Source organism: Babylonia areolata, chromosome 4 (assembly GCF_041734735.1).
Source record: "Babylonia areolata isolate BAREFJ2019XMU chromosome 4, ASM4173473v1, whole genome shotgun sequence".
NCBI lineage: Eukaryota > Metazoa > Mollusca > Gastropoda > Neogastropoda > Buccinidae > Babylonia > Babylonia areolata.
The window spans coordinates 37,733,363-37,758,191 of NC_134879.1; the positions used below are offsets into that span (position 1 = coordinate 37,733,363).

General features: G+C 43.4%; 2 protein-coding genes across 2 annotated transcripts in view; one reads left to right on the forward strand and one right to left on the reverse strand.

Annotated features, from left to right (window-relative positions):
* Positions 1–215: 215 nt before the first annotated feature.
* On the forward strand, positions 216–5,018 carry LOC143281140 (protein SPATA45 homolog). Its single transcript, XM_076586139.1, has 2 exons — positions 216–610; positions 3,224–5,018. The coding sequence occupies exons 1-2, from the start codon at positions 370–372 to the stop codon at positions 3,247–3,249; spliced, it is 267 nt and encodes an 88-aa protein (XP_076442254.1). The 5' UTR covers positions 216–369; the 3' UTR covers positions 3,250–5,018.
* A 1,124-nt stretch (positions 5,019–6,142) lies between these two features.
* Positions 6,143–24,829, reverse strand: part of LOC143281139 (DNA polymerase epsilon subunit 2-like) — a 29,106-nt gene continuing 10,419 nt past the window's right edge. The window contains exons 9-15 of the mRNA XM_076586138.1: positions 23,977–24,097; positions 20,576–20,717; positions 19,746–19,866; positions 17,560–17,674; positions 16,540–16,723; positions 11,934–12,110; positions 6,143–9,718 (exon numbers count right to left, since the gene is read on the reverse strand). Coding sequence (XP_076442253.1) covers positions 9,638–9,718; positions 11,934–12,110; positions 16,540–16,723; positions 17,560–17,674; positions 19,746–19,866; positions 20,576–20,717; positions 23,977–24,097 — 941 coding nt within the window. The 3' untranslated portion in view covers positions 6,143–9,637. The remainder of the gene's footprint in view (positions 9,719–11,933; positions 12,111–16,539; positions 16,724–17,559; positions 17,675–19,745; positions 19,867–20,575; positions 20,718–23,976; positions 24,098–24,829) is intronic.

A 24,829-nucleotide genomic window follows, 5' to 3' on the forward strand; every position in this document is an offset into this window, starting at 1 on the left:
CACACACACACACACACACACACACACACACACACACACACACACACACACACACACACACACACACTGGCCCCTATACTGTGTTGTACTTATTTCCACGGTCGGGAGTGGGTCAATTGTATCCGGGAGGACGTTTGGGGAGGCGGGGTGGTGCAGGGGAAGGGGTGCCTGTCAGACCTGGCAACGGAAGACATAACCGGAAGCAGTGCCCTAGCAACAGTCCACAGGTCACGCACTCTGGTTGTCGTCTGCTCCCTCTCAGTCACCACCGACACAAATTTGCATCAAGTTTACAAACCTCCTTGCCAGTCACCACTGACACAAGTTTACAATTAATTTACAAACCTCCGGCACGCCACACTTTCCACAATGGCCGAGCAGAAAGGCAGCGAGCAGGAGCAAAGCACACCCCTGGGCGAGAAACGCGAAACATGGTGTGCCGTGGAGAGGATGAAGGAAGAAGACTGGTGTCGAAAGAATCGCCGTCACTACGACCAACACCTGGCCAGCGACATGTTCGAAGAGTCTGCTCCGGTCAGTGAGGAACGTTGCAGCTTTGAGGTCAACGCTCCGACTCATCGAGAGCGGCGCCACTATCCCACCAAACACTGTGAGTCCTTTTTTTTTTTTTTTTTTTTTTTTTAGTGCTCCACGTACATCAAACACTGTGACTTCAAGTTCTGCCACATGACCAATCTGTCAGACTCCTATAGCTAGTTAGCAGGTTCGCATACATTAAACACTGTGAGTTCTGCCTTTTGACCCATCTGTCTGATCCCTAGTTAGCAGGTTCACATACATTAAACAGTATGAGTTCTGCCTTTTGACCCATCTGTCTGATCCCTAGTTAGCAGGTTCACATGCATTAAACGCTGTGAGTTCTGCCTTTTGACCCATCTGTCTGATCCCTAATTAGCAGGTTCACATATACATTAAACGCTGTGAGTTCTGCCTTTTGACCCATCTGTCTGATCCCTTGTTAGCAGGTTCACATGCACTAAACACTGTGAGTTCTGCCTTTTGACCCATCTGTCTGATCCCTTGTTAGCAGGTTCACATGCACTAAACACTGTGAGTTCTGCCTTTTGACCCATCTGTCTGATCCCTAGTTAGCAGGTTCACATACATTAAACAGTATGAGTTCTGCCTTTTGACCCATCTGTCTGATCCCTAGTTAGCAGGTTCACATGCACAAAACACTGTGAGTTCTGCCTTTTGACCCATCTGTCTGATCCCTAGTTAGCAGGTTCGCATGCACTAAACACTGTGAGTTCTGCCTTTTGACCCATCTGTCTGATCCCTAGTTAGCAGGTTCGCATGCACTAAACAGTATGAGTTCTGCCTTTTGACCCATCTGTCTGATCCCTAGTTAGCAGGTTCGCATGCACTAAACAGTATGAGTTCTGTCTTTTAACCCATCTGTCTGATTTTTACAGTAAGTAGGGAATAGCTACAGTTGGTTTGACACACAGTGTGGACCCCTCATGGTCTCCAGCTCACATTATTTTAGACCACCCGCCTCATGGTACCAGTGATAGGCCCGCCAATGTTTCTACTGCTGCTCGGTTCGAAGGACCACTACTTCAGCCCGCCAGTGTCTTCAAGAGTTTCCCCTTTTCATGTTTGACAGTGAGATTTCCATGTTCAAAAGGGAAAGACAATTCAGTGCTTTGATATATATATTTTTTTTTTTTCCTCCTGAGGACTCCTGGTCAGATTTTCACTCTTGACATTTGTGCGTCAGTAACCTATATTTCTTAATTTATCTTGTGTGTGTGTGTGTGGGTGTGTGTGTGTGTGTGATAGTAATTAAAACTTGTTCAACTTCATATCTACATACTTGCGCTCACGTACTCGCATACATACATGATACTTACTTGTGGAGAGTGGGAAAGAAAGTGTTGGACTGGAATAATACTTACCTATGTTTTGGTTACCTGTGGTTAATATTGGTATGAGTGGGGTTGAGATGATGTGCCCCCCGAGAAAACTTGATGTGCTTCTTTAATAATTGACCGTGTGGCCACGCCCATCAGTGTCCTTTGGATACTTTGTTGAAGGAAATAAGATTACCGGTACTTCTGTTGTTGTTCCTTCTAAATATTTTTTTCATTATTATTTTTTTTTTTTTATACATTCATACAATTACATAATTACGTACATTAAATGCGTTGTAAAAATCTATTTCTGTGTGGGCTTGTTGGTGTTGTGGCGTCTGTAGTGGGGCATTGGGGGGAAGGGTGCACGTCCACTTTAGCATGCATTTGACATTACTGTTGTGGTTTGTTCAGTGGTATCATAGAATGACTGTTTTATGTTCAGTGGTATCATAGAATGACTGTAATAGTTTGTTTAGTGGTGTCATAGAATGACTGTTGTAGTTTCTCTTGTGGTATCACAGAATGACTGTTGTGGATTGTTTAATGGTAACATAGAATGACTGTTGTAGTTTGTTTAGTGGTACCATAAAACGACTATTATAGTTTGTTCAGTGGTATCGTAGAATGACTGTTGTGGATTGTTTAATGGTATCAGAATGACTATTGTAGTTTGTTTAGTAATATCATAGATATTATGAGTGTTGTAGTTTGTTTAGTGGTATCATAGAATGACTTTTAATTGTGTTTTCTTTTATGGTATCATAGTATGTTCTGGATTGTTTAGTGGTTTCAAAGGCAGAACAATTGTTCTGGTTGGTTTAGTGGTGTTAAAATGTGCGTTTAAAAGCATCTCAGGCTGTGTCCTGTTCACAGTGGTGTTCCAAAATGTGGACATGTCTTCTGTTTACAGTAGTGTTCCAAAATGTGGACATGTGTTCTGTTTACAGTGGTGTTCAAAAGGTGGACCTGTGTTCTATTTACAGTGGTGTTCCAAAAAGTGGACATGTGTTTTGTTTACAGCGGTGTTCCAAAATGTGGACATGTGTTGTTTACAGTGGTGTTCCAAAATGTGGACCTGTGTTGTTTACAGTGGTGTTCCAAAATGTGGACATGTGTTGTTTACAGTGGTGTTCCAAAATGTGGACATGTGTTTTGTTTACAGCGGTGTTACAAAATGAGGACTTGTGTTGTTTACAGTGGTGTTCCAAAATATGGACTTGTGTTCTTTTCAGTGGTGTTCCAAAATGTGGACTTGTGTTCTGTTAACGATGAAGTTAAAAAATGTGGACTTGTGTTCTGTTTACAGTGGTGTTCCAACATGTGGACATGTGTTCTGTTTACAGTGGTGTCACAGTGGACTACAATGTGAAGGTCATTTCTGACTGCTTGCACCAAGACAGAGGTCCTCACCAATGTAAAGATCACCATCATCACCATGCCAAGGTGACCTCTGCCATCACCACCATGCCAAGGTCACCTATGCCATCACCAGTATAAAGACACCACCATCATCACCATGTCAGGTCCCAACCTGAAAACTCTGTCTACAGGCGAAAGTGAATGCAAAACACAGAGACTGAGATTTTTCACTGTAGGTACTGTCTAAAGGTGATCCTGAATGCTATACTGTTATTGTTTACTGTAGGTACTGTCTAAAGGTGATCCTGAATGCAGCACACTGTTATTGGTCACAGTGGGTACTGTCTAAAGGTGATCCTGAATGCTATACACTGTTATCGGTCACAGTGGGTACTGTCTAAAGGTGATCCTGAATGCTATACACTGTTATTGTTCACTGTAGGTACTGTCTACAGGTGGTCCTGAATGCTATACACTGTTATCAGTCACAGTGGGTACTGTCTAAAGGTGATCCTGAATGCTATACACTGTTATCGGTCACAGTGGGTACTGTCTAAAGGTGATCCTGAATGCTATACACTGTTATTGTTCACTGTAGGTACTGTCTACAGGTGATCCTGAATGCTATACACTGTTATTGGTCACAGTGGGTACTGTCTAAAGGTGATCTTAAATGCTGTATCAGTATTGTGAAGCCACACAGCACAGCTATTTGTCAGTGTGATTTTCTTTATGTTGGCGATTCAGACCTGTGGTCTTCTTTACACTGGTGATTCAGACCATTATCAGTATTATTTCATTTGTCAATGTGGTCTTACATTAATTATTCAGATTAATATCAGTATTATTTCATTTCCTTACAGTACTTAATTCATTCTTTGCTGTTGTCTACACCAGTGAATACATATCTGTGCTATCAGTATTATTATTAACATTACTGTTTGTGTATCTGCACCTGTGATTCACAATGTCATTGGAACACAACGATCTTTTCCGTTCTTCACTTATTATGTAAGTGGTCAGTCAAGCTGTTAACTGTCCCTTCCGTTCTTTACTTGTCATGCAAGTGGTCAGTCAAGCTGTTAATACCACTATCCCTTCCGTTCTTCACTTATCATGTAAGTGGTCAATTAAGCTGTTAATACAACAATCTCTTTCGTTCTTTACTTATCATGTAAGTGGTCAGTCAAGCTGTTAATACCACTATCCTTTCTGTTCTTTACTTATCATGTAAGTGGTCAATTAAGGTGTTAATACAAAAGTCCCTTTCATTCTTTACTTATGTAAGTGGTCAGCATAGCTGTTAATACAACTATCCCTTCCGTTCTTTACTTATCATGTACGTGGTTCAATTAAGCTGTCATTACCTATTAGAAGCAATATTACAAGAATGCTGTGACACTGATTTTAATCCTTTTTTTTTCTTTAAAGCTGTTTTGTGCACCCATTTTCTTCCTGTTTTCAGTTGTTTCACATTTCCTTTCACTGTCTTTAAAGTGGCTGTGTTTTAAATATCTTATGACTTATATTACACCAGTATTATCAAGCTGTTTCATGTTATGGTCTAACTGAATTATGTTCTTCAGTTCTGTCACTTCATCATGATTTTCTCAAAACCATTTATACATTGAACTTGTGATTTTCTGATGTTCCTCCACAATATTTAATACACACTGGCTTGTGATTTTCTGGTGTTGTTTTATGAGACACTGGCCTGTGATTTTCTGGTGTTGTTTTCTTTACACACTGGCTTGTGATTTTCTGGTGTTGTTTTCATTACACACTGGCCTGTGATTTTCTGGCATTGTTTTATGACACTCTGGCTTGTGATTTTCTGGTGTTGTTTTATGAGACACTGGCCTGTGATTTTCTGGTGTCGTTTTCTTTACACACTGGCCTGTGATTTTCTGGCATTGTTTTAGGACACTCTGGCTTGTGATTTTATGGTGTTGTTTCTTTACCAGGTACATTCAGTGCCACCCCTTTCTCCTGCGGTTCTTTCTTTCTAGTAGTCCACTGGAGTGGTCCTCTGGTCCAAACTTAGAGTGGTCCACTGGTCTAACCTAGAGTTGTCCTCTGGTCCAACCATAGAGTTGTCCTCTGGTCCAACCTTAGAGTGGTCCAACCTTAGAGTGGTCCATTGGTCCAACCTTGGAGTGGTCCGCTGGTCCAACCATAGAGTTGTCCATTGGTCCAACCTTAGAGTGGTCCACAGGCCCAGTCTGAAAGTGGTCCATTAATCATCAACCCAATGCTGGCGATTGTCATACATAGCCGTCTGTGTTGCTGAGTTAGCTGCTGAAGGCATGTCTGTCTGTCTGTGTTAGCTGCTGAAGATGTCTGTGTCATGAGTTAGCTGCTGAAGGTCTGTGTGTCAATGTAGCTGCTGAAAATATGTCTGTGTGTGTTAGCTGCTGAAGATATCTGTATCAGAGTTAGCTGCTGAAGGTCTGTCTGTGTCACTGTTAGCTGCGGAAGGTCTGTGTGTGTGTCTGTGTTAGCTGCTGAAGATATGTCTGTGTCACTGAGTCAGCTGCGGAAGGTCTGATCCAACTGCTGGCAGCGCTTGTTTATTACTGCCAGGATCTGAGAAGTGCAGAAACATTAGATGCCATTTCCTGTCACCATCAGTAACTGACAAACTCATCCATTCTTCTCTCCTGTGATAGCTTCATGACAGTTACATTCTATTTAGTCTTTTCAGTTATTTTGTTTGTGTGCCTGCAAATACTTTCCAAAATAAAGGATTTTGCATGTTCAATCTATCTGCATACATTCATGACCATATTTCTTAAAAACTGACTTTTCAGCAGGAAAGTAAATACACACAGTACAAAGTAATGCACAAACACATGCATACTTTATTACAAAGAGGCTTGAACCATTCAGTGCCACAGTATTTGAAAAAAGTGTTCTTTTCTTGCCCGGGAATTTTGACAGATTCAGGGGAAATTATACATTTAAAAAAAAAATCACAATAACTATAGGAGATAAAAGAATGAAAGTAAAATCCTTGTGAAGGAAAATGAATGTGGATTCTAAATCTAGGCTTTCCCTCTCAATTATTTTAATGCAGCTAACTATTTAGACATTTCAAAGTGAATAAAATCTTTATGCGTTAAAAAAAACGTCTCTTTCCATCTCCACAGAATGACACCCAAAAAGAAAACAAACAAAACAACTTATTAATTTATGATAACAATCACAACTCTTGTAGTCATGTAAGTGAATAACTGTCCCAGCAGAAATATAAGCTGGTTAGTGGGTTCAGTCAAGATAAAAACATTGATCATGCTCTCAGAAAGTGAACCGTTAAGCTTTTCTTACACCTAAGAGTGTCCCCCTTTAAATGAGAAAGTGCTTTGATGATATTCCTATCCTCCAGGTTGTTGCTGATCTGCTGTGCATCTGGCTTGATTCCTCTTTAAAGAAATCGGTCATCTGATCAGTGACAAAAAGTGTAGAAAAAAGAAGAAGTTATTCCTGTCCATCGTCTGTTAACCCTGGGTTTCATGAAATCTTGGATTATTGGCTGTTGTCATTCCTGGCAGCTGAACACTGTGAATGGACAGTTCACTGACAGTCGAGGCCACGTCCCCTTTGAAGCCCTCTGACTTATCATCTTACACCACTTCTCTCTCTCTCCTCCCCCTCTTCTCAAACTGGGTAGAAGTACTGCGCCTTCACTGTCAGTCATGGTCACATGCTCAAAAATGATGTCTGATTGAACAGATGGAATGAAGCAAGTGTCTAGTGTTACTGTCAGTTTCATCAATGTCGTTGTTATCACCTTCGAGTTCAAGTGAATAACAAGACAAGACAGATCAATCTCTTCTTGTTGTACTCATACATTATCATCTGCAAAGCTTACAAAGTTGTATAAATCCACTGACTGGGACCACTGTTTTGACAAAGTGTCTGACGTCTTTTTGGCATGTGAGGAAAACCCTCCTTCTATGCGCCTTCCAAGTGGTCCAGTTAGCAAATCATTATTGAGAAGAAAAGGACCTTTCACCTGATATATGCTTATTTGAATAGTATATTTAAAATCCAGACACATTAAAGTAACCATTCAGTGTCTGTTTAAAATCCAGACACATTAAACTAACCATTCATTGTCTATGTTCACTGTACCAAACATCGATGAAGGAAAAATCAAAATAGATGTTGGACGTCAGTGGATGTCTTATATGCACTATGAGCAGAACGTCAGCTGACATCTTATAGGCACTGAATGGCTTAACAGTCTAATGCACAAACACAAGCATACTTTAATACAGAGAGAGAGGCTTCATAGTCTAATGCACAAACACATGTATACTTTATTACAGAGTGAGACTTCACAGTCTAATACAGGAACACATGCATATTTTCATTCAGAGTAAAAGGCTACCCAAGTGACTGGTATTATTGGGATTAACATTCTTCTTGCCTGCAAACAGTAGTTTTCAACAGCGAAATACACTTTTCCTTGCCTGTTGAGTGTAAACAGTAGTTTTCAACAGCAATTTCATACACACATTCCGTGCCTGCAAACAGTAGTTTTCAACAGCAATATCATACCAACATTCCTTGCCTGCAAACAGTAGTTTTCAACAACAATATCATAAACATATTCCTTGCCTGCAAACAGCAGTTTTCAACAGTTCTAAGTCTAGCAGCCGTCGTCAGTCTGATGTAAATACACGGACAACGAAAGTAACCCTGCCGACCAGGTCACAGGGCATCTGGCCACTGATGTCTGTAATTTCAGTTGTGCCTGTGTGAGAAAGAATGAGAGGAAGTGAGCGAGAGTGTCTGTGTGTGACAGGGACAGACAGACGGCAACATACAGGCCTATTTCAGTTATTAAACAACAAAAATGCTGCATTCATCATTTGAAATGGACAAATCCACTCATGATCTAGCAGAGAAGAAAATGACGAATGGGTTCTAGGAATAGTACATGAAGTTCAGATGAGTAAACAATAAGACTCTCACTCTCTCTCTCACACACTCAAACACAAAACAAATACTCTCTCCAAACATTTCTGTTTAGTCCCCCTCTGCCTACCAGCAAGCCCCCCACCCCTGCACCACCTTTTTTCTTCCCCACTGGTAAGTTGTGTCGTAGAAGGCTAGGGCTGTGCCAGTCGGATATATTCCCGGGGACCGCAACAGTAGCCGGATTGGCCTAGCTGGAGATGAGAACACACCAGTGAACTGTGCCCCATCTCCCCTATCAATTACTAACGTATCCCTCGGCAGACCAGTTAAATTACACCCAACAGCAACCTCCCACAAAACAACAATTTTCATCAACACGCTGTTGTTGGTCTCCAAGCGGAAGAAGAAGAACAGAAAAGAAATACCTTGTGGTATTCAGCTTTTCATTTGAAGTAATCCACTAATGATTCATAAACGGACAGTTTTTCATTTGAAGTAATCCACTAATGATTCATAAACGGACAGTTTTTAATTTGAAGTAATCCACTAATGATTCATAAACGGTCAGTAGAAAACAGAAAGAAAAAAAATTATATTCCCCTGAAAAACAATGTCAGTTATAGGTATAGCAGAATCAACAGATTTGTTAGGCTACATAATATGGCATAATTGTTTTTTCTCAAATCAGCACACACAAAGAGGCACGGGAGTACAGGTTATAACTTTATTGAACTGGTATGAAACATAGTGTGTGGGGGTCAGACTAAGCAGAGGTACTGATGCACTGCTGTGCAGTGTAAACGTTATCAACAAGCCAGACTTATTTCCCATGTCTTGCAGCCAGAAATAGGTTCCCACAAATCAAGACATCCTGTCAGTGAAGCCAGAGCAGTAGTGGTCAGGCAAAAAACTGTGCAATCACGAGCCTGCATTCTAAGTGGGATCCCAGGGATTTTATGCCTGCGCTTTGCGGGACTTTAAGGACATTACTTCAGATGGTTAAGGACATTACTATTTGATGGTTAAGGACATTACTATCAATGTCTGAAGGTACTATCAATGTCTGAAGGTATAACCATCAATGTCTGAAGGCATCACTATCAGACGTTTGAAGGCATTACCATCAACTGAAGGCATTACCATCAAAGTCTGAATGCATTACTATCAATGTCTGAATGCATTACTATCAATGTCTGAAGGCATTACCATCAAAGTCTGAATGCATTACTATCAATGTCTGAAGGTATTACCATCTCTGAAGGCATCACTATCAATGTCTGAAGGTATTAAACCAATGTCTGAAGGCATTACTATCAATGTCTGAAGACATTACTATCACAGTCTGAAGGCATTACCATCAATGTCTGAAGGCATTACCATTAATGTCTGTAGGCATTACTATCAATGTCTGAAGGCATTATAACCAATGTCTGAAGGCATCACTATCAGATGTCTGAAGGATTTGATTACTCTCAGGGTATCTTGCTGTCTTGGACTTCTCCAGTGGCGGGGTAGTACACCTTGAAGGAGAAGTCAGTGCGTGGAAAAGAACCCTGGAACATACATCACAAAGACACATCACAGTGACACATCACATGGTGAAACACACATCACAGTGACACATGACATGGGAAAACATACGTCACAGTGACACATCACATGATGAAACATACATCACAGCCACACATCACAGTGACACATCACATGGTGAAACACACATCACAGTGACACATGACATGGGAAAACATACGTCACAGTGACACATCACATGATGAAACATACATCACAGCCACACATCACAGCTACACATGACATGGTGAAACATATGTCACAGTAACACATCACATGGTGAAACATACGTCACAGTGACACATCACATGGTGAAACATACATCACAGTGATAATTACATGGTGAAACATGCATCACAGCTACACATCATAGTGACACACCACATGGTGAAACATGCATCACAGCTACACATCATAGTGACACACCACATGATGAAACATGCATCACAACTACACATCATAGTAACACACCACATGGTGAAACATGCATCACAGCTACACATCATAGTGACACACCACATGGTGAAACATACATCAGACACACATAACAGCAACACATAACATGGTGATACATATATCACAGTGATACATCACATGGTGATATATACACCACAGTGACACACCACATGGTGAAACATGCATCACAGCTACACATCATAGTGACACACCACATGGTGAAACATGCATTACAGATACACATCATAGTGACACACCACATGGTGAAACATACATCAGTGACACATAAAAGCAACACATAACATGGTGATACATATATCACAGTGATACATCACATGGTGATATATACACCACAGTGACACACCACATGGTGAAACATGCATCACAGCTACACATCATAGTGACACACCACATGGTGAAACATACATCACAGCTACACATCATAGTGACACACCACAAGGTGAAACATGCATCACAGCTACACATCATAGTGACACACCACATGGTGAAACATACATCACAGCTACACATCATAGTGACACACCACATGATGAAACATACATCACAGCTACACATCATAGTGACACTCCACTGGTGAAACATGCATCACAACTACACATCATAGTGACACACCACATGGTGAAACATACATCAGACACACATAACAGCAACACATAACATGGTGAAATATACACCACAGTGACACACCACATGGTGAAATATACACCACAGTGACACAACACATGATGAAATATACACCACAGTGACACATCACATGGTGAAATATACACCACAGTGACACATCACATGGTGAAATATACATCACAGTGACACATCACATGGTGAAATATACATCACAGTGACACATCACATGGTGAAATATACATCACAGACTTGAACCCTAACCCTGTGTCAGCAGTCTTACAGGATTGGTGACAGTGCAGTCAACAAAACTGAGCCCTTACCCTGTGTGTCAATCTTACAGAATTGGTGACGGTGCAGTCAACAGACTTGAACCCTAACCCTGTGTGTCAATCTTACAGAATTGGTGACGATGCATTCAACAGCCTTGAACCCTAACCCTCTATCAGCAATCTTACAGGACTGGTGATGGTGCAGACAACAGACTTGAACGCTAGCTCTCTATCAGCAATCTTATAGAATTGGTGACGGTGCAGTCAACAGACTTGAACCCTCGCCCTCTGTCAGCAATCTTACAGGATTGGTGACGATGCAGACAACAGACTTGAATGCTAGCTCTCTATCAGCAATCTTACAGAATTGGTGATGGTGCAGTCAACAGACTTGAACCCTAACCCTGTGTGTCAATCTTATAGAATTGGTGACGGTGCAGTCAACAGACTTGAACCCTCGCCCTCTGTCAGCAATCTTACAGGATTGGTGACGATGCAGTCAACAGAACTGAGCCCCAGCCCTGTGTGTCAATCTTACAGAATTGGTGACGGTGCAGTCAACAGACTTGAACCCTAAACCTGTGTGTCAATCTTACAGGATTGGTGATGGTGCAGTCAACAGAACTGAGCCCTAACCCTGTGTGTCAATCTTACAGAATTGGTGACGGTGCAGTCAACAGACTTGAACCCTAACCCTGTGTGTCAATCTTACAGAATTGGTGACGATGCAGTCAACAGACTTGAACCCTAGCCCTCTGTCAGCAATCTTACAGGATTGGTGACGGTGCAGTCAACAGAACTGAACCCTAACCCTGTGTGTCAATCTTACAGGATTGGTGATGGTGCAGTCTGCAGACTGTCGGGTAAAGGCGTCAAACTTGTCAGCACAGACCAACAGGTCGGGGAGGGGGTAGAGGCGCAGACCACTGTCGTACGCCCAGTACACTGGGCAGACCGCCAGGGGCAGGGGACACAGGTGACCTTGACTGACCAGTGTCTTGGCAAACTGCAAACAGCCATCACATCGCTGATCACACTGACATCACACCACTGACCACACTGACATCACGCTGCTAATCACTGACCTCACACCACTGACCACACTGACATCACACCACTGACCACACTGACATCACACCACTGACCACACTGCTGATCACACTGACATCATACACTGACATCCCACACTGATATCCTACTGACACCCCACTTACATAATACACTGACATCGCACTGCTGATCACACTGACATCATACATTGACATCCCACTGCCGATCACACTGACATCCCACTGACAGAATACTGCCAATCACACTGACACAACACTGCTGATCACACTGACATCACACCACTGATCACACACCACTGATCACACTGATATCACACCACTGATCACACTGATATCACACCACTGATCACACAGATATCACACCACTGATCACACCGATATCACCACTGATCACACCAGTGCTGATCACACTGACATCCCCCTGCTGATCACACTGACATCATACACTGACATACACTGATATCCCACTGCTGACCACACTGACATCATACACTGATACCCAACTGCTGATCACAATGACATCCCACTGCTGATCACACTCATACACTGACATCCCCCTGCTGATCACACTGACATCATGTAACCAAGCGTTCTACTTGGTTCAAAAACTGTTTCACACACAAGCTAAATCAGACGACGTTTTTCGCAACTAACCCACTGGACTTCCAACGGCCCGTGCAGATTGTGTGACGCCATTCCCTGTTTGAATGCAAAGCCGCTTACGTCATTTTGTCCTCCTCGCCAGACAACCTACTCACAGCTCGACCAGTGTCGCGTCGCAGTACACTATTGGCTCAGCTGGAATCTGTTTTTCTGCTCCACCGTATTTAATTAATATATCTTTTGTCGGATCAATAAACTCCAAGTATTTTCTACTGGCAGAATCGTCGCGATTCCATCTTTAAATCTATTCCATTTATGTTTGCCTACATTAAACTGATTTAACGCAGTTTGTAATTTTCAGCAACGAGCTCGTTAAAACTGACTTAAATTAATATCATAAATTTATCGTAAATAATCAACACTTCATTTTATACTCATTAGAAAGTAGGCGTTGAGCTCTTTCTTTTGCAACTTATCCGATGTAAATCGGTTCAGGAATCATTTAGAAATCTGTCACTGAACACCTTGTAAGAAACAGTTGTCCTCGGATTTGGCCTGATTTGAGCCGATTTGCTTTGCAGCACACGTGATTGTCTTTGCAGTCCCTAGTGAGTGAGGTGTGCGAGTGTGTGTCATGTGTGTTCCCACAATGGCAACATCTTGCTATGTATCGCTGCACTGTCTTCTCTTTTTATATCTTCTCTTCTTATATCTTCTCTTCTATTCTTCTCTCATTATTTGTCTTCTTTTCTTATGTTCTTATAACTATTGTAAATAAAACAATAGGAAAACCCCATTTGTGACTGGCCTCTATATGTTCGTGGCCTGTGCGCGGGAATTCTTGTCTATCCGTTAATACAGCAAATCATCAATAGTTCTTTTGTACCGTCCCCTTGAATAACCACTTGGTTCAGGTAACACGGCTACAATCATACACTGACATCATACACTGACATCATACACTGACATCCCACTGCCGATCACACTGACATCATACACTGACATCACACAGCCATCAGACTGACATCACACAACTGACCACACCGATATACACTGACACCACACTGCTGATCACATTGACACCACACTGCTGATCATACTTATAACCATAAACAAAAGACAACACATGAAGAGGTGCTATAATCACAAAGACTACACATGAAGACATAATTATAAAGACTTCAAAGGAAGAGATGTTATAGTTATAAAGACCCCCACATGCAGAAATATTAATCATTTTTATGATAAAGACTACATATGTAGAGATGTTATAATCATAAAAACTACATATGAAGAGATGTTATAATCATAAACACCTACACATTTAGAGATGTTATAATCATAGAGACTACACATGTGGAGATCATGATATAATCACAGACTGAACTTGAGATGTTATTATCATAAAGACTACACATGTAGAGATGATATAATCAGAGAGACTACAAATGAAGAGATGTTATAATCATAAATGCTACAGATGTGGAGATGATATTCTCATAAAGACTACAACTGAAAAGATTTTAGTCATTCAGGAAGACTGACAAGTTACACTGTCACTGTTGTGGGATAAGACACACGTACATGTGTGGGGATGTCAGAGGGAAGTGGATGAAGACACATGTACATTTGTATTTGTATTTGCTTTTATCACAACAGATCTCTATGTGTGAAATTCGGGCTGTTCTCCCCAGGGACAGCGTGTCACTACACTACAGCGCCACACATTTTTTGTGTGTGTTTTTTTCCTGCATGCATTTTTATTTGTTTTTCCTATCAAAGTGGATTTTTCTACAGAATTTTGTCAGAAACAACCCTTTTCTTGCCACGGGTTCTTTTACACGCGCTAAGTGCATGCTGTACATGGGACCTTGGTTTATCATCTCATCCGAATGACTAGCGTCCAGACCACCACTCAAGGTCTAGTGGAGGGGGATAAAATATCGGCGGCTGAGCCGTGATTCGAACCAGTGCACTCAGATTCTCTCGCTTCCTAGGCGGATGCATTACCTCTTGGCCATCATTCCATGTGTGGGTATGTCAGAGGGAAGTGGATAAAGACACATATACATGTGTGGGGATGTCAACATCAAAGGGAAGTGGATAAAGACACACATACATGTGTGGGATGTCAACATCAGAGGGAAGTGGATAAAGACACACGTACATGTGTGGGGATGTCAACATCAGAGGGAAGTGGATAAAGACACACGTACATGTGTGGGGATGTCAACATCAGAGAGAAGTGGATAAAGACACATATACATGTGTGGGGATGTCAACATCAGAGGGAAGTGGATAAACACACACGTACATGCGTGGGGATGTCAACATCAGAGGGAAGTGGATCAAGACACACGTACATGTGTGGGGATGTCAACATCAGAGGGAAGTGGATAAAGACACACGTACATGTGTGGGGATGTCAACATCAGAGGGAAGTGGATAAAGACACACGTACATGTGTGGGGATGTCAACATCAGAGGGAAGTGGATAAAGACACACGTACATGTGTGGGGATGTCAACATCAGAGGGAAGTGGATAAACACACACGTACATGTGTGGGGATGTCAACATCAGAGGGAAGTGGATAAAGACACACATACATGTGTGGGGATGTCAACATCAGAGGGAAGTGGATAAAGACACACGTACATGTGTGGGGATGTCAAATTCAAAGGGAAGTGGATAAAGACACATATACATGTGTGGGGATGTCAACATCAGAGGGAAGTGGATAAAGACACACATACATGTGTGGGGATGTCAACATCAGAGGGAAGTGGATAAAGACACACGTACATGTGTGGGGATGTCCCCATCAGAGGGAGGTGGATAAAGACACATGCACATGTGTGGGGATGTCAACATCAGAGGGAAGTGGATAAAGACACACATACATGTGTGGGGATGTCAACATTAGAGGGAAATGGATAAAAAAAAGACACACATACATGTGTGGGGATGTCAACATCAAAGGGCAGTGGATAAAGACACACACACATGTGTGGGGATGTCAACATCAAAGGGAAGTGGATAAAGACACATACATGTGTGGGAATGTCAACATCAAAGGGAAGTGGATAAACTAAAGACACACATACATGTGTGGGGATGTCAACATCAGAGGGAAGTGGATAAAGACACATACATGTGTGGGGATGTCAACATCAGAGGGAAGTGGATAAAGACACATATACATGTGTGGGGATGTCAACATCAAAGGGAAGTGGATAAAGACACATACATGTGTGGGGATGTCAACATCAGAGGGAAGTGGATAAAGACACACGTACATGTGTGGGGGTGTCAACATCAGAGGGAAGTGGATAAAGACACATGCACATGTGTGGGGATGTCAGAGGGAAGTGGATAAAGACACACGTACATGTGTGGGGATGTCAGAGGGAAGTGGATAAAGACACACATACATGTGTGGGGATGTCAACATCAGAGGGAAGTGGATAAAGACACATACATGTGTGGGGATGTCAGAGGGAAGTGGATAAAGACACACATACATGTGTGGGGATGTCCCCATCAGATGGAGGTGGATAAAGACACATGCACATGTGTGGGGATGTCAACATCAGAGGGAAGTGGATAAACACACACATACATGTGTGGGGATGTCAACATTAGAGGGAAGTGGATAAAAAAAGACATACATGTGTGGGGATGTCAACATCAGAGGGAAGTGGATAAAGACACACGTACATGTGTGGGGATGTCAGAGGGAAGTGGATAAAGACACACATACATGTGTGGGGATGTCCCCATCAGAGGGGAAGCGCAGACAGTGGCGACACATTTTGGTGACGATGTCTTCCCTCAGGACCACAATATGCTGGGTGCAGTACTGCACACGACAGGGGTTGGAGGTGAAGATGGCGCCTGGAACTTTGTTCCTCAGCTCTTCCGTCACACAGTTAGGAATGGCCGGTCTGTAACACCCAAACTGAACACTGACACGGTCCATAACACCCACACAGACATGGTCTGTAACACCTACGCTGACAAAGGTCAATAACACCAGCACTGAACACTGATAACGGTTTGTAACACCGATACTGAACACTGACATGATCTGTAACACCCATACTGACATGGTCTGTAACACCCACACTGACAACTGACAATGGTCTGTAACATGCACACTGAACACTGAAAATGGTCTGTAACACCCACACTTAACACTAATGTGGTATGTAACATCCATACTGACACCGTCTGTAACACCCATACTAAACACTGATCTGTAGAACACTGACTCGGTCCATAGCACAACACTGACAATGGTAACACCCACACTGAACACTGACAATGGTCTGTAACACCCACACTTAACACTAATACAGTCTATAACACCCACACTGACAATGGTCTATGACGCATACTGACAATGGTCTGTAACACCCACACTGGTGACACCCACTGTCCTGTCAAGTTCTGTGCATTGCTGTGTCACACAGTTCTGTGCATATCTGTGTCTGTCATACAAATCTCTGCATTGCTGTGTACTAAGAGGCAGCACACTGTGGTGGCATACAATTCTGTGCTGCTGTGTCATACAGTTCTGTACACTGCTGTGTACTAAGAGGCAGCACACCGTGGTGGCACACACTGATACAGACCACAGTGATGTGTGTGGGGCCTGGCAGTGCACATAGCATGGTGGGAAGGGGTGAGAGGTCACCTGGGCAGGATGAGAGGGTGGTGGGAAGGGGTGAGAGGTCACCTGGGCAGGATGAGGGGGTGCTGGGATGGGGTCAGAGGTCACCTGGGCAGGATGAGGGGGTGGCCAGCATCCTGGGGACCCGGCACAAAGATGAACTTGCTGTTGGACGTCAGGGCAGGGAACTCTGCCAGCATGTCGCCAAGGGCACGGAATCCCTCTGTAAACACACATCACGTATGTCATCACACATCCCATCATCACACATCCCTTCTGTCATCCCCTCTGTCATCACACATCCCCTCTGTCATCACACATCCCCTCTGTCATCACACATCCCCTCTGTCATCACACATCCCCTCTGTCATCACACATCCCCTCTGTCATCACACATCCGCTCTGTCATCACACATCCGCTCTGTCATCACACATCCCCTCTGTCATCACACATCCGCTCTGTCATCACACATCCCCTCTGTCATCACACATGTCATCACACATCCCCTCTGTCATCACACATGTCACACATCCCCTCTGTCATCACACATCCCCTCTGTCGTCACACATTCCCTCTGTCATCACACATCCCCTCTGTCATCACACATCCCCTCTGTCGTCACACATTCCCTCTGTCATCACACATCCCCTCTGTCGTCACACATCCCCTCTGTCATCACACATTCCCTCTATCATCACACATGTCATCACACATCCCCTCTGTTGTCACACATCCCCTCTGTCATCACACATCCCCTCTGTCATCACACATTCCCTCTATCATCACACATGTCATCACACATCCCCTCTGTCGTCACACATCCCCTCTGTCATCACACATCCCCTCTGTCATCACACATTCCCTCTGTCATCACACATCCCCTCTGTCATCACATATCCCCTCTGTCATCACCCCCCCTCCCCTCTGTCATCACACATCCCCTCTGTCATTCCCTCTGTCGTCACATATCCCCTCTGTCATCACACATCCCCTCTGTCATCACACATCCCCCCTGTCACCATACATTCCCCCTGTCATCCCCTCTGTCATCACACATCCCCTCATCACACATCCCCTCTGTCATCACACATCCCCCCTGTCATCACACATTCCCTCTGTCATCCCCTCTGTCATCACACATCCCCTCTGTCATCACACATCCCCTCTGTCATCACACATCCCCCTGTCATCACACATCCCCCCTGTCATCACACATCCCCTCTGTCATCACACATCCCCCTGTCATCACACATCCCCTCTGTCATCACACATCCACTCTGTCATCACACATCCCCCCTGTCATCACACATCCACTCTGTCATCCCCTCTGTCATCACACATCCACTCTGTCATCCCCTCTGTCATCACACATCCACTCTGTCATCCCCTCTGTCATCACACATCCACTCTGTCATCCCCTCTGTCACCACACATCCACTCTGTCATCACACATCCCCCCTGTCATCACACATCCACTCTGTCATCCCCTCTGTCATCACGCACCCACTCTGTCATCCCCTCTGTCACCACACATCCCCCCTCTGTCATCACACATTCCCCCTGTCATCACACATCCACTCTGTCATCCCCTCTGTCATCACACATCCCCCTCTGTCAAAACATGTCATCTCTGTCAATGAACAACCCTTCAGTTTGCACACTTCCAATCTGTCAATGCACACTCTGCCACACACATCTCCATCAACACCCCCCCCCCCCCCCCACCTCTGTCAATACACATCTGTCAACTTTCTTTGGTGACCTTTCAGGTGTGAACGATACAAAGCATGACAAAGAATCACATGACACAGCCATGACCTTTCAGGTGTGAACGGCACAAAGCATGATAAAGAATCACAAGACACAGCAGTGACCTTTCAGGTGTGAACAACAAAAGCATGACAAAGAATCATGTGACACAGCAGTGACCCTTCATGTGTGGACGACACAAAATACAATCACGTGACACAGCAGTGACCTTTCATGTGTGGACGACACAAAATACAATCACGTGACACAGCAGTGACCTTTCATGTGTGGACGACACAAAGCATGACAAAGAGTCACATGACACAGCAGTGACCTTTCAGGTGTGGACGACATAAAGTACAATCATGTGACACAGCAGTGACCTTTCAGGTGTGGACGACACAAAGCATGACAAAGAGTCACATGACACAGCAGTGACCTTTCAGGTGTGGACGACATAAAGTACAATCATGTGACACAGCAGTGACCTTTCGTGTGTGAACAACACAAAACATGACAAAGAATCATGTGACACAGCAGTGACCTTTCATGGCCTTGAGGTGACCCTGGCCGGCAGGACAGGACAGAAAGTGGCCACACAGGATGAAGGCCACGGGTGGACTGTCACAAAACCCACAGAACAACTCCCTCAGCTTTTCCATCACCTGCACACAGACACAGCCATCGCTCATCATCTTCATCAACTCTCCATCACCTGCACATTCTGCCACTGATCATTAACATCATCATCTCTCCATCACCTGCACACTAATATACATCTGGCAAACGAATATCTGGGTCATCATTCACCTGTCAGCACACATCATGTCGGGGTCATCATTCACCTGTCAACACACACCATGTCTGGGTAATCATTCACCTGTCAACACACACCATGTCTGGGTAATCATTCACCTGCCAACACACACCATGTCTGGGTAATCATTCACCTGTCAACATATACTATGTCTGAGTCATCATTCACCTGTCAGCGCACATCATTTCGGGGTCATCATTCACCTGTCAACACACACCATGTCTGGGTAATCGTTCACCTGTCAACACACACCATGTCTGGGTAATCATTCACCTGTCAACATATACTATGTCTGGGTCATCAATCACCTGTTGACAGATAACATCTGCGTAATTATGCAATTGTCAACACCTGTTAATGTTTGGTCAACTTTCACCACAGACACAAAACCAGCATTCAGACCAGTGAACCAGCGTTCAGATCAGACGCTATACCATTCAGACCACGGACAGTGAACCAGCATTCAGACCACGGACAGTGAACCACAGACAGTGAACCAGCACTCTGACCACAGACAGTGAACCAGCACTCTGACCAGATGCCAAACCAGGACTGACCTTTGTACTGTCCAGCCAGAGGTCAGCAATGAAGACCAGCATGGCGTCAGTGTTGTCCTGCTCTGTCTGCTGCAGTTTGACCGACGACTTGCAGCAAGTGCTGGATGGTCCTCCAAAGAAATTCACATTGCCAAAGTATGCTCTGAAACCACAACACACTTCACCACTTCAGTCCTGATTTACACCCTGAAGCCATGACATACTTCATCTTGCCAAAGTACGCTCTGAAACCACAACACACTTCACCACTTCAGTCCTGATTTCAGCCCCTCATACATCACGCAGCTGAGATCATGTAATCCTTCATACATTATGCAGCTGAGATCATGTAATCCCTCATACATTATGCAGCTGAGATCATGTAATCCCTCATACATTATGCAACTGAGATCATGTAATCCCTCATATATTATGCAGCTGAGATCATGTAATCCCTCATACATGGAGCTGAGATCATGTAATCCCTCATACATTATGGATATCTTTCAGTTACTGACCATGTTACCCATGTCTACCTGTCTAAGTTTTCTGGAGAGGTAAAATGATGCAATATTTACCCACAGCTTGTGAAGAGAAAGGTCACATTACATTATAGTTGTTTATCTACCTGCTAAGTAACTCTGTTAATGGTATCAAAATGTTTCTGATACAACTAGTGGTAACTACTGGTAAAGTGCAAGTGCTGTATATTGACTTCTGGGGACTGATGGCATACAGATGTTGCACACCTGTCCTGTGTATTGACTTCAGAGGACTGATGGCATACAGATGTTGCACACCTGTCCTGTGTATTGACTTCAGAGGACTGATGGCATATAGATATAGCACACCTGTCCCGTGTGTTGACTTCAGAGGACTGATGGCATACAGATATAGCACACCTGTCCCATGTGTTGACTTCAGAGGACTGATGGCATACAGATACAGCACACCTGTCCTGTGTATTGACATCAAAGGACTGATGGCATACATATACAGCAAACCTGACCTATGTATTGACTTCAGGGGACTGATGGCATACAGATATAGCACACCTGTCCTGTGTATTGACTTCAGGGGACTGATGGCATACAGATATATCATACAGCACACCTGCCTACCCCCTAAAATATCCTTCAGTATTTTTTAATCCCATGAATGCCAATTTTCAGTTGTTTGGGGACTTCTATCAGTTGTACTTAACTTGTGCTATATTTTTTCAACCGTGATCAGTGTCCATGTCTCAGCATAAGCTATGTACACACACACACACACACACAAATAGTACACAAGACAGAAAAAGAAGGAGAGGGAAAAATGTCTTTCTGACACGCGCACACACTGCATGAGAGAAAGAGAGAGAGAGAGAGAGAGAGAGAAAGAGAGAGAGAGAAGACAAGACAAAGGGTTTATTGTACATCGGCCTCAGGTCATTATACAAACACATGGGAAGAGGGGGCATGGGGGGGGGGGGGGGGTTGAGGGGCAGGGTCTGGTGCGGTCGGGGGTCGGGGTTGGAGTGTACAAACTGGATAAACATATCAATAGCAAGAACATTCTTATAATATGAACTCGCGCACTGGCAAATCTCAACAGAATCAGGAAAGAGAGAGAGAGAGAATTCAAAATCTAATTGCATGGCCAGAGCTATACATACAAGAAATCAAAAACAAAAAAATCAACTTAGAAGTGCCTCAGTCATTTCGTCAGCAATCATAAATCTAAAAAAGGGTATTTTGCCAGGAGTTCAACCATTACATTTCTGATCCAAGTTCGATCTTTAATAGAAGGCCCGCAATCTGCTTTTGCCTGGGCTGACTTTGGTACAGTCGCCACACTGATGTGTTTCTTTGTCTCCATGTGTCACCAGCAGTCATCAAATCTGCCATGTGCAACACTAACAACCACATCGGCAAGCCGTACAGCGAGCAAACTCCAGGGCTTTCTGCTCACTTTGAGTACAGGATATGTCTCCGAATACTCAGCTCAGAAGTTTTGTCCAGCCTTCTTCTTGAAAGATGAATTATCTTTTTTCTGTTTTCTACATCACTGTCTTCACTGTCAGTCTCATGGACTCATTTCGCTTCCTTTGTCACCATCTTGAGTGCCAGAAGTGAACATCTTTGTAACGATGGTGTAGCCATGCCAAAGTCAGGCTGCACAAGACAATATAGTTTTCCATCACACGAAAACTGTATTCTCACACCTGTGACCATAGTCCCATACTTTTTTTTTTTTTTTTTTTTAAATACCAATTTCCATTGGAACTACAGAAAATTGTAATGGTAGGCAGGTTTGGATGCAGGTATCAGAGTTGATCTGTCCATGAAGGTCAAGATCTGGCTGTTCCAATGTTAACATAGTGATTATGGCAGGCTTAACACACACACACACACACACTGTCTGGTCATCATTCACCTGTCAATACACACCATGTCTGGGTCATCATTCACCTGTCAACATACATGACTGGGTCATCATTTACCTGTCAACACACACTATGTCTGGGTCATCATTTACCTGTCAACATACACCATGTCTGGGTCATCATTTACCTGTCAACATACACCATGTCTGGGTCATCATTTACCTGTCAACACACTGTGTCTGGGTCATCATTTACCTGTCAACACACACTATGTCTGGGTCATCATTTACCTGTCAACATACACCATGTCTGGGTCATCATTTACCTGTCAACATACACCATGTCTGGGTCATCATTTACCTGTCAACATACACCATGTCTGGGTCATCATTTACCTGTCAACACACTGTGACTGGGTCATCATTTACCTGTCAACACACACTATGTCTGGGTCATCATTTACCTGTCAACATACACCATGTCTGGGTCATCATTTACCTGTCAACACACTGTGTCTGGGTCATCATTTACCTGTCAACATACACCATGTCTGGGTCATCATTTACCTGTCAACATACACCATGTCTGGGTCATCATTTACCTGTCAACATACACCATGTCTGGGTCATCATTTACCTGTCAACATACACCATGTCTGGGTCATCATTTACCTGTCAACACACTGTGTCTGGGTCATCATTTACCTGTCAACACACTGTGTCTGGGTCATCATTTACCTGTCAAAACACACTATGTCTGGGTCATCATTTACCTGTCAACACACACTGTCTGGGTCATCATTTACCTGTCAAAACACACTATGTCTGGGTCATCATTTACCTGTCAATACACACTATGTCTGGGTCATCATTTACCTGTCAACACACACTATGTCTGGGTGCATTCACCTGTCAACACACACTATGTCTGGGTCATCCTACCTGTCAACACACACTATGTCTGGGTCATCATTCACCTGTCAACACATACCATGTCTGGGTGCATTCACTTGTCAACATACACGCTGTCAAGTCGTGGCTGTCCCAATGTTTACCTGGTGGTTTTGGCAGGCTCTGAAGGGGGAAAGCCCAAGGCCTCCACATGAAAAACGCCATCTTCATACCAGCCCTCAGCCAGCACAAAGCAGTTCTCAGCAAACAGCCCCACATGAAAACTGTGCACATGTTAAGGACTCATGCAGGCTTTTACACTTTATCATCATCACTTGTAGTAATGGTTTCTCTGAAATAAATGTCCTCTGTGAAAAGGCACCCCTCTGTAGAGTCCTTATCTTTGTATGCAGCAATGCCCTCTCTATAGGCACTCTTCTGTAGCAAGTCCTTATATCTGTGTGCAGCAGTGCTCTTTCTATAGACAATCTTCTGTAGCAGTTCCTTATATCTGTGTGCAGTAGTGCTCTCTCTGTAGACAATCTTCTGTAGCAGTTCCTTATATCTGTGTGCAGCAGAGCTCTCTCTGTAGCATGTCCTTATATACACAGGCACTCTGAGGAGGCCCCTCTGTACCAAGTGCCAATAGGCCCTCTCTGAAGAGACAATTTTGTACTAAATCCTTATAAGGCCCTCTCTGAGGAGACAATTTTGTACTAAATCCTTATAAGGCCCTCTCTGAAGAGACAATTTTGTACTAAATCCTTATAAGGCCCTCTCTGAGGAGACAATTTTGTACTAAATCCTTATAAGGCCCTCTCTGAAGAGACCATTTTGTGCAAAATCCTTATAAGGACCTCACTGAAGAGACATTTTTGTGCAAAAACCTTATAGTTATACACCCTCACTGAAGAGAATTTTGTGCAAAATCCTTATAGTTACTGTTATAGGCCCTATATTTAGAGATAATTTTGTGCAAAATCCTTACATTGATAAGCCCTCACTGAAGAGACAATT

Bases quoted from the DNA above. Each gene is read 5' to 3' on its own strand.
- LOC143281140 (XM_076586139.1), top strand. From the start codon at position 370: ATGGCCGAGCAGAAAGGCAGCGAGCAGGAGCAAAGCACACCCCTGGGC. The intron at 611-3,223 runs GTGAGTCCTTTT...TTCTGTTTACAG, and splicing joins CCACTATCCCACCAAACACT to TGGTGTCACAGTGGACTACA.